This window comes from Mobula hypostoma, chromosome 15 (assembly GCF_963921235.1).
Source record: "Mobula hypostoma chromosome 15, sMobHyp1.1, whole genome shotgun sequence".
Lineage (NCBI taxonomy): Eukaryota > Metazoa > Chordata > Chondrichthyes > Myliobatiformes > Myliobatidae > Mobula > Mobula hypostoma.
The window spans coordinates 51,665,581-51,679,046 of NC_086111.1; the positions used below are offsets into that span (position 1 = coordinate 51,665,581).

General features: G+C 36.2%; 1 protein-coding gene across 17 annotated transcripts in view; it reads right to left on the bottom strand.

The window, feature by feature from the left end:
* slmapa (sarcolemma associated protein a) overlaps positions 1-13,466 on the bottom strand; it is a 198,222-nt gene that overhangs the window by 106,837 nt on the left and 77,919 nt on the right. For all 17 annotated transcript variants that reach the window (XM_063068027.1, XM_063068026.1, XM_063068025.1 and 14 more), the window contains exons 5-11: positions 9,548-9,610; positions 8,262-8,357; positions 7,567-7,638; positions 4,032-4,172; positions 2,236-2,373; positions 1,130-1,298; positions 428-478 (exon numbers count right to left, since the gene is read on the bottom strand). In XM_063068027.1, coding sequence (XP_062924097.1) covers positions 428-478; positions 1,130-1,298; positions 2,236-2,373; positions 4,032-4,172; positions 7,567-7,638; positions 8,262-8,357; positions 9,548-9,610 — 730 coding nt within the window. The remainder of the gene's footprint in view (positions 1-427; positions 479-1,129; positions 1,299-2,235; positions 2,374-4,031; positions 4,173-7,566; positions 7,639-8,261; positions 8,358-9,547; positions 9,611-13,466) is intronic.

Below are 13,466 nucleotides of genomic sequence, written 5' to 3' on the forward strand. Positions count from 1 at the left end.
AGCTAGTTATAGTTCCAATACTTCAGATACACAATAAAGACAACGCAATAATTATGCTGAATTGGTCAATTGCAGTACAATCAGATATAAATTTACCTACATAGCAGTGATTATCATGGATATAAAAGCTGTGAGTATTTTCACAGATTAGGGAAATCAAATCAATTTTCCTGGTTTTGTTAGATGCAGTCTTAACAGCAACCTGTGCTTATTAAGTATTACAGATGACATTTTTGGAAACAACAGAAGAATTATTCTGTATCAACATATAGCAAAAGATTTCATAAACTGAATCACTACTGAAGGAATTTTTCTTGATGTTTGAATCAAAAGGCATGACATGAACTTCAAAGCATTATAGATAGCCCAAAACTCTGATATTACCTGCATCGATAAAACATACTTCAATCATTTTTATTAAACTCACCTATACTGTTGTGTTCCTTCATATTTTTCTCCTGAAGTTGTTCCAATCGTACTGCATTGAAAAGAAAACAGTAGAATTTAGACTTAATTACAATTATATTCAGAAGTTTAAATACTTCATACACATTAAACATTTTGGATAAATTGGAAATAAATCAATTAACAATACAAATCCTTATTATTCTACTGTATTTGCAACAACTAGTGACATTACTATTAGGACAATGTCTGAATGAACGATGCATAATTTATCAACTTATTTTAAGAAAGAATACTTTATCAAATTCGAACTACCTAGCTTTAAGAAGATCAAGAAAGCACTTGCTGTCAGGGATCGAGATCAGAAATTACTTATTTTATCTCACGAACAGACATGAACACAGAGAAAACAAGACAGAAATTGAATTTATTAACTGGAAAAAAGTCAGCACATTTAGAAAATCTGTAGTATACATGTTGTAGTTAGCTATTTTCAAGAGCACAAGAAGGAAAAAGTAAAGTTGTTAAATGGAACACAATGTATATACTGTGTGGCTGAAGACGATGAAGAAGGAGAAACAGCAGCTCAGCCAAGTTCAACTGAGCTGTTGGAATATATTTTTCAGTAATAATAACAAAAATTGCTATATATTACCCAAATAAAAAGTTTATCAATCTCTTATAATTTTCCTTTGAGCAATGAGGATTTGCAAGTTCAACTTACTTTGTAGAGCCGTAAGTCTTTCATTGGTGAAGTCATTGTCAGCCTGCAGAGCTTCAATCCGAGCCTGGAGTGCCTGTTCTTTCTCTTCCATCTCAGCTATTCTGAGCTGCAGCTCCTTTCTCTCAGACAAGCCCTTTTGTTCAATCTCCTCGTGTCTCCCTTCTGCTTGCTGCTCACAGGCAAAAATTACATGTCAAATTCATTAAAAATAAATAATCTGATTACTGTTTTTCAAAGCATCAACAATTTCTACATTTGACAGTGTTATTCAATAATCAATTCCAAGTAACATTTTCCACCTAAACTGAATTTAGCACGTTTGCTAATAGGCCAATTAAAGTAATTTTTTTTCATTTTTAGCACAAAACTACAGGGGAAATAGTAGGCACAGCATGCCATTACACTTCAGATCAATATCATCAAAATTAACACTTCCTTATTGCCTCTCACTTAATGGTTTTACATGTATCTTATTTAATAGTCTTATTTATCTTTCTGGTAGACAATTTCCTTAGAATTTGCTTATCATTCTGAACATTTTAAGCATATTTAAATCAGCTATATCAGTTTTTCACAGTGCTTTTTGCCCCCAAATTGCTTCCTCCTTCTATCTTCCTGCACTGAAACGGAATCTTAAGTTCTTGGTACTCCAAAATTCTTCTTACTCAACTTTACCCCTGTTTCAGTTCAACAACTGATCACAGACTAGTCAACCTGAAGATCTAATTAGATATAGAAAAAAGCTTTAAAAAAGTATAAGGATAGCTTAACTAACAATATCCACAACTGCTTTTTATTACGATCAAAAGGCACGGCATCCTTTAGCAATTTCTTCTTGCTCTTAATAGCAATCATTCTTTCATTCTAACACTGCAATGCATCTGCCAGCTGCACGTCTTACAAAAGAAAATATTAATATTTTCTATTTGCACCCAAGTCCATTGTCATGCACAATCCAAATTACAGGGACCTTGAAAGTCAATTTTGGAATATCTTCCTTCTACGTGAAGGCTCCTCCTAAAAGTAATTTTAAAATTTCCCAGTATAAGAGGGAAAAACTGGTTTAAAATTTCAGTTACCTAAAGAATGTAAATATTCAATCTCACCTTTAATTTGTCTGCAAATTCTTTTATTTCATTTACAGCTCCATTGTATTTATTGGCCAGTTCTCTTAGTTCTTCCTGTGTTCTATCATTCATTTCCTTCAAATGGGTGCATTCATCCTCCGTGTTACTCAGACTTCGCTGTACAATAAAATAAAAAAACTATATATTACACACATTATATATAAGCATTATTTGTGAAATAATTTCAGATCCAAGCAGTATCTGCTTTCACCTTAAACTCCATCAGTGCAACAGACATGCATGGCTTAGATTTAGCATTAATTTGTCCTTTACAGGATTAGATATGGTTCACATTGACCTCTTTTCTCTGCACTTACCAAAAATAAACCAAGGGCAGAACATTCACTATGCCGGATGAAAATAGCAAGGTAATTTTGGTCTCTCATTTTTTCTTTAATTAGTAAAGTTTGAAGTACTGTAGATTTCGATTACATGGGCCATTGGTAATCAGGGCAGCTGCTTATTTGGGATGACTCTTAAAGGACAAGAACAAATCGAGAAAATAGCCGGGATTCCCTTTGTTTACTTGGGATATTATCCAATTTAATTGGGGCAGGAGACTGCTGCTTAACAGTTTCTAATTAGTTGTCAGATGCGTGCACTTGTATACCCAGTAGACACAACACTATGCTTCGAGTGAACAATTTTGAAGTAGTGTCAGTTGTGTGGGCTTGTGTTCAAAAAGCAATGAATTTTGTCACTGATAGTTGGTGAGAAATTAGACAACTCAAAACTGTTTTGCTCACTGCAGTTTCAAGCATTCAGGCTTGGAGATACCAGAAACGGCTGGAAGTGAAAATTAAATTATTTAATTATTTCACTATTTCACCAAGTTAGAAACTACGAAGAATTTGAAGGTATTCACAATCATCTTGAATGTTACAAAGAAAATGAAGATTTGGAGGACACAATTGTTGATAGTATTGCATGAAGGCAGTCCATTATCTACATTAGGTGTCTGCGCTGATTTTGTTCATTTACAGTCAGTCAAGAGAACATGCCAGCATACAGTGGATGAATTGCTCTGTCGATAACTACGAAGAACTATTACACAGTTTTATAGTACTGTAGTAGCATTGATAATGTTCTAATTTGTTCTTTGTATTTCATTTAGTTAAATGGTGGTTAATCTTTTTATACCTTTTTAACTATTTCTATGAAACTTCAGCTAATTGCTGCAAAATAGTCTAAAACTAAGCCAATTAGCTGGTTAGTTCAAAAGCACAGAAAGAGCAGGGTGCTATTTAGTCCCCTGAAGCCATGCTGTCATTCAATGAGATGGATCATGGCTGATCTGGACACAATTCTGTTTGTGTGCTTAATACCCTCCATTCACAAACAATCTCTTTCAAAAGGTACTCAGCATTTAAAAGTCTAATTATTATACAATAAACAATCATGGCATTGACCATGGTAGAAATGTCTTGGCCATATGCATTCTGAGAAGAATATTATCCAAAAATAAACTATTTTCCAAGGTATTCTTACAACTGTTTTTAACGAATTAAAGAAATTGACAGTTAATTGTTGTGCACCTACTTCTTAAGGGGAGAAGTATTTCATATCCATAGTTCCAGTAAGACCTGGCAATGTTGTATTCATAAATCTGAGCCCAAGATGTCTATGAAATATCACCAAACAGCAGTTTTAAACAATATTGTGGAGTTATCTTGGTGGACAAGATCCAGTATTTCAAGATAATATGTCCAAAGATCTTTTCAAAGAAGCAACTCCTCCTTTTAAAAATCATAAGAATCATTTATCAATGTAATTACCTCCACCTCTGACAGCTTTCTGACTACTTCTATTTTCTCCTGAAGGACCCGCCTCAAGGACTCTTTGGCTGTTGTCTCGTAGCTATGTTTATCTTCTTGTAACGTCACCAACTCTTTCCTTATGCCATCTTCAGTTTGGTTCTGTTGGGTACACACAGAGAAGGCAATTGTGTAGTTTAAAATTCAGTTGCATGAGATACTATAATGTTAATAAGATCTTCACTTTTATCCATCCTTAATCAAGCATTGTGTATATTGAAATGTTGCCAAGTGAATATTGAATTTGGCTGATGCAACAAATACATGGGGTGTTAAAAATAATTATTTCAATTAAACACTAAGAATTTATGTTTTAAAAATATTTTTTATTCACATGAATTGAACATTAACTGATTTCTTCTAGGAAATCAAACTATCAGTAAATCTTTTTTCCTCTCTTCCTGGAGGTATTGTAAGATTTTAGTCCTGGGGTTCAGGAATTTATAGGTGGTGATGCAATCATTTCTTGATGTAATTGGTTAATGTTTTGGTAAGGGCAATATTTTTCAATTTATGTATTTGTTGAGATACAGTGTGGAATAGGTCCTTCCAGCTCAACGAGCCCCATTGTCTAGCAACTCTCAATTTATCCCTAGTCTAATTACAGGATGACTTACAATGACCAATTTATCTACCAATCAGTACGCCTTTGGACTGTGGGAGGAAACTGGAGCACCCGAAGGAAACCTACATGGTCACAGGGAAAACATACAAACTCCTTACGGACAGCAGCAGGAATTGAACCTGGGTCACTGGTACTGTAAAGTGCTAACCACTATGCTACTGGGCCGCTCTGTTCCTTTGTAATAATACCAATTATTGATAACCATTTTTAACTTGCCTTTTCCCAGATTTAGAATTCATTTGCCCAGATTTCACTGAAAACTACAGGCAATTTTACAATTTCTACAAAATGAAATTTGAATGTAAAATATCAGAAGTTACAATTAGTGGTTCCAACTATTTTGTTGTCAGTATTCCATAATCCATTGTACTCCAAGAAGCATCCAAAATAGAATTCATGAAAATGCAGTGGGTAATCTGCACAGACATCCTTCCCTAAATTGGATTTGACTTAGTAAAATTCTATCCCATTGTCGTCTTCATTATCAACGAATATGCATATGCATGAAGTTGGTCCCAGCACCCATCTCAAACCTTCAGAAACGAATACATCTATGCACTTGTTCACAATGAGGAACCATTCCTTGCTAGTATGCATTTGGTGATTAATTTCCAGACAGCATGTGTGAAGTGGCTCCCCGCACACTGCTCACATAGATGGCAGTTCTTGGTTTTGAAATCACAAGATTTATCTCCATAAACAATCACTGCTTGTTGGTATCAATGCATTCAACTGAAGACAGTTGGCTAATACAATTCCTTTATAGGTAGTTAAACGTTCTAATGCGTTTGGTTATGCATGGTAATACCTTTAGAGCATTGTAGGATACATTTCTGTTTATTGGTGGTGGTATTCAATATAAAGTAACTTTACATGTGGTATCTTATTGAAATCCTCCTGGAAATCCAGATAAATCAAATGATTTCTCGCTATTCACCCGTTACATTTATAAAGTGCTCTGATAAATTTATTAAAGATGATATGAAGAGCAACGTAGCAACTAGTGCAACACTTTACAGCGCCAATGAGCAGTAATCAAGGTTCAATTGCCACCGCAGTCTGTAAGGAGTTTGTATGTTCTCCACATAACCGCATGGTTTTCCTCCAGGTGCTCCACTTTCCTTCCACCTTCCAAAGATGTATGGGTTAGGGTTAGTTGGTTGTGGGCATGCTGCATTGGAGCTGGAAGTGTGGTGGAAGTGGAAGCGTAACACTGGAAATGTAACACTTGTGAGCTACTCCCAGCACAATCCTCAGACTATGTTGGTCATTGACACAGATGATGGATTTCACTGTATGTTTCAATGTACATATGACTTGATTGTATGATTGAAGCAAGTGTTGTACTGCTATATTTTTTAATGGATTTCCAGTGACAGATTGTATGAGCTACCAATCCAAGAGATTGGTTTGCCTGTGGTGCAGATACACAATATGATGCCTAACTGCAAGGAAACCATGAGGTGGCCTCATTTAAAATAAACAAATACAAATCATAAAGGAGCCTGATGAACCTAACCTTCAACCCTTTGGTGTAATTTACTTTATATAAATTAAATATCAGAGTGATCTACACTATCCAAAATTATTTCCAACTATGCCTCTGATAGAACTTCCGTACGCTATATTCGTATGAGTCAAATGTTAATGAAGTTGTTTTCTTTCCTTCAAGACATAATAGGGTCTTTTAAGAGACTCCTGGATAGGTACATGGAACTTAGAAAAATAGAGTGCTATGGGTAACTCTAGGTAATTTCTAAAGTAAGTACATGTTCGGCAAAGCATTGTGGGCCAAACGGACTGTATTGTGCTGTAGGTTTTCTATGTTTCTAAGTAACTTGTTAATGCATTGTTTTTGCAGTGGGAAACTTTACTTCAGGGTGTTGAATGATCAAAAGCATAACCACAAATGCAAAGCACATTTTTTGTTAAACAAATTTTTAAAAACACATATTTTAGATTGTACTCTTTACATGATCAGTGATTCCACAATTTGCATATAGCCATTGGATATAGGACGACACTTGTCATTCTTGTATTTGACCTTTTCCAAATGTAATTGAAAATATAAACTGAATCAAACCAAATAAAGCACATTATTTCAAAAAGACTAAATCAGAATGAAAAATCAAGAAGCAGCTAAAATGGGTAACAGAGTATCAACAAATAAAATTCTTTTATTTATTTTTGTCACGGTTTTTCCTAATTAGCAACTTGGTTTCCCAGATTATATAAAAATAGTAATTACCTAGCCATTTGATTCTTTGAACTTGTGAAGTTATTTCAAGCTAATATTCTTTGTTTCGTTTTATATCCTTAATTTCCAAATGTGGTGCTACTACTTTTTTTTAAAGTGTTGAATTAATTTGGTTCTTGAACCAACTGGCAAAATCCTAATCATCATTACAATTTAGTAACACTCTGATTACTTTGCAACCAAAATGGACTTAGGGACTTTCTTTGTTCTAAATATTTTGCTCTTGTAAGAATTGTTTATCATTTATGTTTAATTTGCTTTTCTTGTGAGTGTTGTTTATTTGATGATATGCCAGAGATGCTGCTTTCATTCCATCTGTGCATACATGTACTTGCGGATATGACAATAAACTCAACTTTGACAGAACAGTATTATGTAAATTGATAGCACTTAGTCACTTAATGCATTTTCCTACGACACTTAATTCCCTTAATCATAATAATCAATATATTTACAGACCAATGTTCAGGGAATTTTATAAGTTTGAAGACCTTTTGAAATCCCACTTTATCCTTAACATGTAATTAAAGATAATTTTGAGTCTTGCTTTACAACCACAGCCATCCGTTTCAGATATATGTGTATTGAGGCAAAAGAAGAATGATATTACTTACTTTTGAATAAGCTTGCAGCTGGTTGCCCATTACCTCTAGCCTTGATAGTAACCTGTCTTCATCTATTAAAGCCTGAAATAGCATCACAAAATCACATGGGGAAAAAAATAACTTTGGTGCAAGTTACCCAAGGATCTTGCTGAATCTTAATCAATTCTCTGGTTCCGACTGATGAGAACAGGATAAATACAGCAAAATAATCTATTCCAATTCAGACTATCAACTATGGATAATGTCCTGATGTCCTGAAATGCTTAGCGCAATGACACAGGAAAGCAAATAAAACTCTTTACATTCTAATTTTTATCTGTTTTTTTAGATAATAAAAAGCAATCATTTATATTTTAGTCTTTACTGATAACACAATATTTAAGTTTAATGTGGAAAAGGGTATTTTTTATAAATCACTGAACCTTATTCAAACGATTCCCTTTCGCAACTGCTATGATTGTTGGTGGCAGTTCCACAATCTGAAGCAATCAATTCGAATATTGAGAGGATAATTGCCTTAAATTACACTTGAAAGCTATGGAATAGTCAGATGTTTCAGTTGTGCGACACTTTGAAAATTTTTTGTGCTCAATTGAATCTCATTTATGACTAGCCCTTCAATCAAAACTGAAGTTCCTGCTTTGACAGTGATCAAACCACATTCTAAAAATAAGGTTTACGTAGCGAGAACAGCCTGAAAGTACCTGCCAGCTACTGTCTGATGCCTCTTGAGTATTAGCAAGAAGCCGTTGAAGGGTGGCTAATTTCTGTTCCAACATCTGTTCTCGGTGCAAGGCCTCCTGACATTAGGAAAAAAGTATCAGCAATGTTTTAATACAGTAGTATGCTGTAAAATGTTGATAATTAAAATTAACCAGAATATGATAGATAGAGGGAGGGGAGGGAAGGGGAAAGAGGGGTGTAAGGGGAGAGGAGAGTTGGGGAGGAGGCCGTGGGTGGAGAGAGGGGGTGCCGGGGAGGGCGTGGAGAGGGGGGGCCAGGGGGAGGGTGGAAAGAGGGGTGCCGGGAGAGGGCAGGGAGAGAGGGTGCCGGGGGGAGGATGGAGAGTGGGGGGCTGGGAGAGGGTGGAGAGAGGGGGGTGCCAGGAGAGGGTGGAGGGGGGGGGGCCGGGAGAGGGCAGAGAGAGGGGGGGCCGGGGGGAGGGCGGAGAGAGGGGGGGCTGGGGGGAGGGCGGAGAGAGAGGGGGGGGCTGGGGGAGGGCAGAGAGAAGGGGTTGGGGAGAGGAGTCGTGAAGGGGGGTTGAAGAAGGGGTGGGGATAGAGGGAAAGGATGAGTTTTTTTCAGGTCAGTCCATTTCATCCCACAGAAAAATTAAATTTTGCATTATAAATCTATTTTCTATGTTCTGAACATTCTACAACCTTTTCACAACCTTCACCTGGAAAATCCAAAATTAATTTTTTGATCCTAATTGCTAATTCCATCCCTCAGAGGTTTTATTGCATTTCATTTATTCAGCCACTATTTTCAGCCTTTCAATAGTCAAGTTCATCTCAAGTGAATATTATTCTCATCTGGCTTAATAGGACTAAATTTGCAAAATACTATGTCTATCTAATTAGCGTCACATTGTGCTCTCCTTCTGCATTGTTCTGGTTGACAATGCAAACAAGTTATGTTTGCTTCCTGCATATATCCTTCAGATTATTTTGAAACCCTCCTCCAGTTTCATAGTCAATAATCACTATTTGTCCAGCCACATTGCCCAAAGCATTAGCTTAACATTCTCTTCATCTTATGAATACAAATTTAAAATTCCTATTATTTATCACATGTTCCTTCCTTGCATCTCTCCCAAACATTAAACTAATATACAATAACATCTCCATTAGTTACACAACTAAATACAACAGAGGTGTATAATAAATCATTGGAATTAAATGTAAATAAGTTGATGACTCAACAGGATAAAATCAAATAAGGTAATTTGATAGAATACCAAAGAGCGGCAGCCACTGGTGGGATTTACCTGTAAATACTGTGAGAGCTGGAATAGTTCCTGAGAATACATACTGGGAGAATTAGCAGCTACCTGGGAAGTAAAGGAGACACTTGTTCAACGTAAACTCTTTCAAAGGAGTGTGAAGAAACTTAAAAAAAATGATTTTCAGAATGGAATCTCACATTTTGATTAAAAGCAAAACACTACAGATGGTGAAATTGCAAAACAGAAACTGTATAAAATATTTAGCAGTTATACAGCAACTATGGAGAAAGAAGCACGTTTAACATTGAGGCTAAAATGTTAGCTGTGTTGATTTTAGAGTCATAGAGAGGCACAGCACAGAAACAGGCCCTTCAGCCCATCTAATCATAACCTACCTACTCCCATCAACCAGCACAGGGACTATAGCCCTACTATCCGTGTACCTACCCAAAGTTCTCTTAAACATTGAATCAAGCTAGCATGCACCACTTGTGCTGGCAGCTCATTCCACACTCTCACCACCCTCTGAGTGAAGAAGTTTCCCTTCATGTTCCCCTTAAATTTCTCACCTTTCACCCTTAAGCCACGACCTCTGGTTGTAGTCCCACCCAACCTCAGTGGAAAAAGCCTGTTTGCATTTACCCTATCTATACCCCTCAGAATTCTGTATACCTCTATCAATGTCCTCAATCTTCTACATTCTAAGGAATACAGTCCTAACCTATTCAATCTTTCCTTACAACTCAGGTCCTCCAGACCTGACAACATTCTTGTAAATTTTCTCAGTACTCTTTCAGCCTTGTTTACATTTTGCTTAAATTCCTGAGTATTTATTATCAATTCTTTTTTGACAATGTTGTGAGAGGATCAATGAACAGTTCATGAATGGCAATATGAAAACTACCACCTTCTTAGAGCAGATTTTGAAGTGATGTTTAAGAATTTAAAGTTCTATATGAAATTAACATCTGTTGGCACATTTGTTGATATTTTTCAATACTTCAGTAAAATGAAATTCACATTTAAGTACAAAAGAAACATTTTTTTTGCTTTCCATTCACAATCAAGTGATCAAATAAATATAAAATATGGACCAGGCAGAATATTTACTGCTCAATACTTGTACGAAGACCATCCTCAGGAAAAACTTCTGTATGTTATTATACAGAATGGAACACAAAAGCCCAGTTTCAATCTTTAGTCTCTATCATCGGTTTATCTCAGCCAAGGTAGCAGTTGTGGGTCTTAATAACTATTTGAGACTTCAAGGGGAAACAGAATAAACGTTGAAATTTTTTCTTATTTCATTAATTTCTAAATTTGGGGAAAACTCTCAGTCATGTAGCTCAACCTAATTCAAGTGGAAATTAAAACATGTTCTGTCCATTCAATGGTAGGCCCCTTCAGAAACACCCATGCCTGAAAAGACGCGAAGTATTAAAGCAATGGTCACCCAACATGTTACAAAAATATATTAATTACTTCTTTTTCTCAAATGTTTGAAGCAAAATGTACTTCAGCACTTAAGTCATTTATAGCCTTGTCCTGGCATACAATTAGGCCAATCTAGATATCATGCATATTTTGACAAATAGAGGAATTCAATTAGTCGCACTCTGCAACAGGTTGCTCTGCAATTAAGAGTTAAAAATTAACCTTCTCCACTGAGATGAGACATACAAAATGGGTTTTCCAGAACACATTTTTACAGAAAATCTTCCTAAAAATCATTTACCCAATGACATAAATGCAAGTATTCTGAAGAAAAAATGCAATGGACATGAATGCGCAAATTGTAATTATTGTTTCTGCAAACCAGGAGACAACCGAATCGTGGCTTTACATGCACTTTAGGACTTATAGGTAATGTTTCTTGGATAGCAGCAGATGCTGTACATTGCAGTTAGCTCGTAAAACTAGTGAAACAACCTTGGTATCACTGACTTATATTGACATTATCCATCATGAATTATGGTGGGTAGAAGATATGGTGGGTGCATAAGGTGCCATGATCTGGAGTATAAAATACAATATTACTGTACTGATGTACACCCTGCTGCTCTATTAATCCCTAACTTCTCTCGATCTATTTTTACAAGTCAACTTTTCTTACATTGGACTGTGACATATGCAGCTTCCTTTTTAAATTTCATCACCTTTGAGTTCAGGAACTACTAAATTCTTGGGCTCCTTGTACACAAATGATTTGAAGTTAACATCCAGATCCAACAATTGGAGGAAAGGAATGATGTATTAGATGAAAATCAACAGAAAATACAGATGGTGGAAACCTGAAACAAAATAGAAAATGGTCAAAAACTCAGCAAGTCAGAAATTGCAAAAGGTCATTGAGCCTTGGCATTGACTGTTTCTCTTTCCACAAATGCTACAGACCTTGCTGAGTTTTTACAACATTTTCTGTTTTGTAATGATTCACTGACCTGGATTTACAGAGAGGTTGGAGCATCAGGATTAAGGATCAAATTTATTTACCATACATATTTACATGCATTAGGAATTTGCTGTAGTCTGCTGCCATGACATGCAACAATAAACAGTTAACAATCACAAAGAATAAAGAATTATATAAAAAAAAGTTGGAGATTGAAGTATAGATATGGAATAAACTGTGCATAAATAGCAGCATATATTTACAATGTAAGAAGCATTATAAGAAGTGGTTTAAAGTATTTACAGTATAGTGCAGAGACTGAGGTAACAGACAACAGGTGGGTGGTGAAGGGGCTAACTTAAATACTTGATTAGATAAACTGCCTGTGGGAAGAAACTTTTAAGACAGAGTGAAGTTTTTGTTTTAATAGCCCAGTCGTGCTTTCCAGAAGACAGCATTTGGAAAAGGGAGTTGGCTGGGTGGGTTGTGTCCACAATGACATTTCCTGCCCACTTCTTTGTCCTTTACACATACCCGAAGCAATGGTAGACTTCAGCCAATCACTTTTTCTGCTGAGCTGATAGTTTGTTGTAATTTTCATCCATTGTGAGGGGATGCTGCACCAAACCAGAGAGCAATGGCTGATGTGAGCATCCTCTCCGTGATTGCAGGTAAACCCATGTGGAAATGTAAGATCTTGCATCAAGGTCTTGACCTTCCTTCTTGACATGATGAAATACTTTTAAAGGAGTCATGCCGGAATTAAAAGACAATTTGTGCAAAACAAACTTTAACAAAAAGCAGTAATGAGTTAAGCAATGTTCAGTGAGAGATAACTCATGACCAGATGATAACTCTTACTTCCTAATCATTGTTTTACAACTGTACTGGACAACACCATCTCAGACCATGCACTAGGTTTTATGCTCAAGTTTCTGTAATAGGACACAAGTCTACTACTTCTCTGAGAAAAGAGTTGAAAATGCTAACAACTCAGTTATGAATAAAATCTAAACAGTTCCAGCAAGAAGGTAACTCGAGTAATGGCTATCTACCCAAGGGAAATCCAAGGAAATAGTTCACTAAAATGATTACTGAGATCCTAAGAGGGCCTGAATCAAATGGACCCATATTCTCTGGAGTTTAGAAGAATGATAAGCCATCTTATTGAAACAAGATCATTAGAGACTTGACAGAATTCTTTCACTGCCAGTAGTCCAGAAATAAAACATAAAACATACGGCACAGAAACAGGTTCTTTGACTCGTGATGTTGTGCTGAACTAATTAAACTAATCCTTTCTGCCTACTCAAAGTCCCTCTCTCTCTATTCTCTGCAAATTCATGTGCCAATCTAAGAGCCTCTTAAACACCTCTATCATATTTGCCTCCACCCACACTGTTCCAATACATTCCAGGCACTCGCTATTCTCCATGTAAAAAAAACTTGTCCCACGCCTCTCCCTACCCCTTCTCATCTCAAATGCCCTACAGTATTAGACATTTTGACCCTGGGTAACAGACACCACCGTCTATCCATGCCTTTCACAACCCTATCAACCTCTATCAG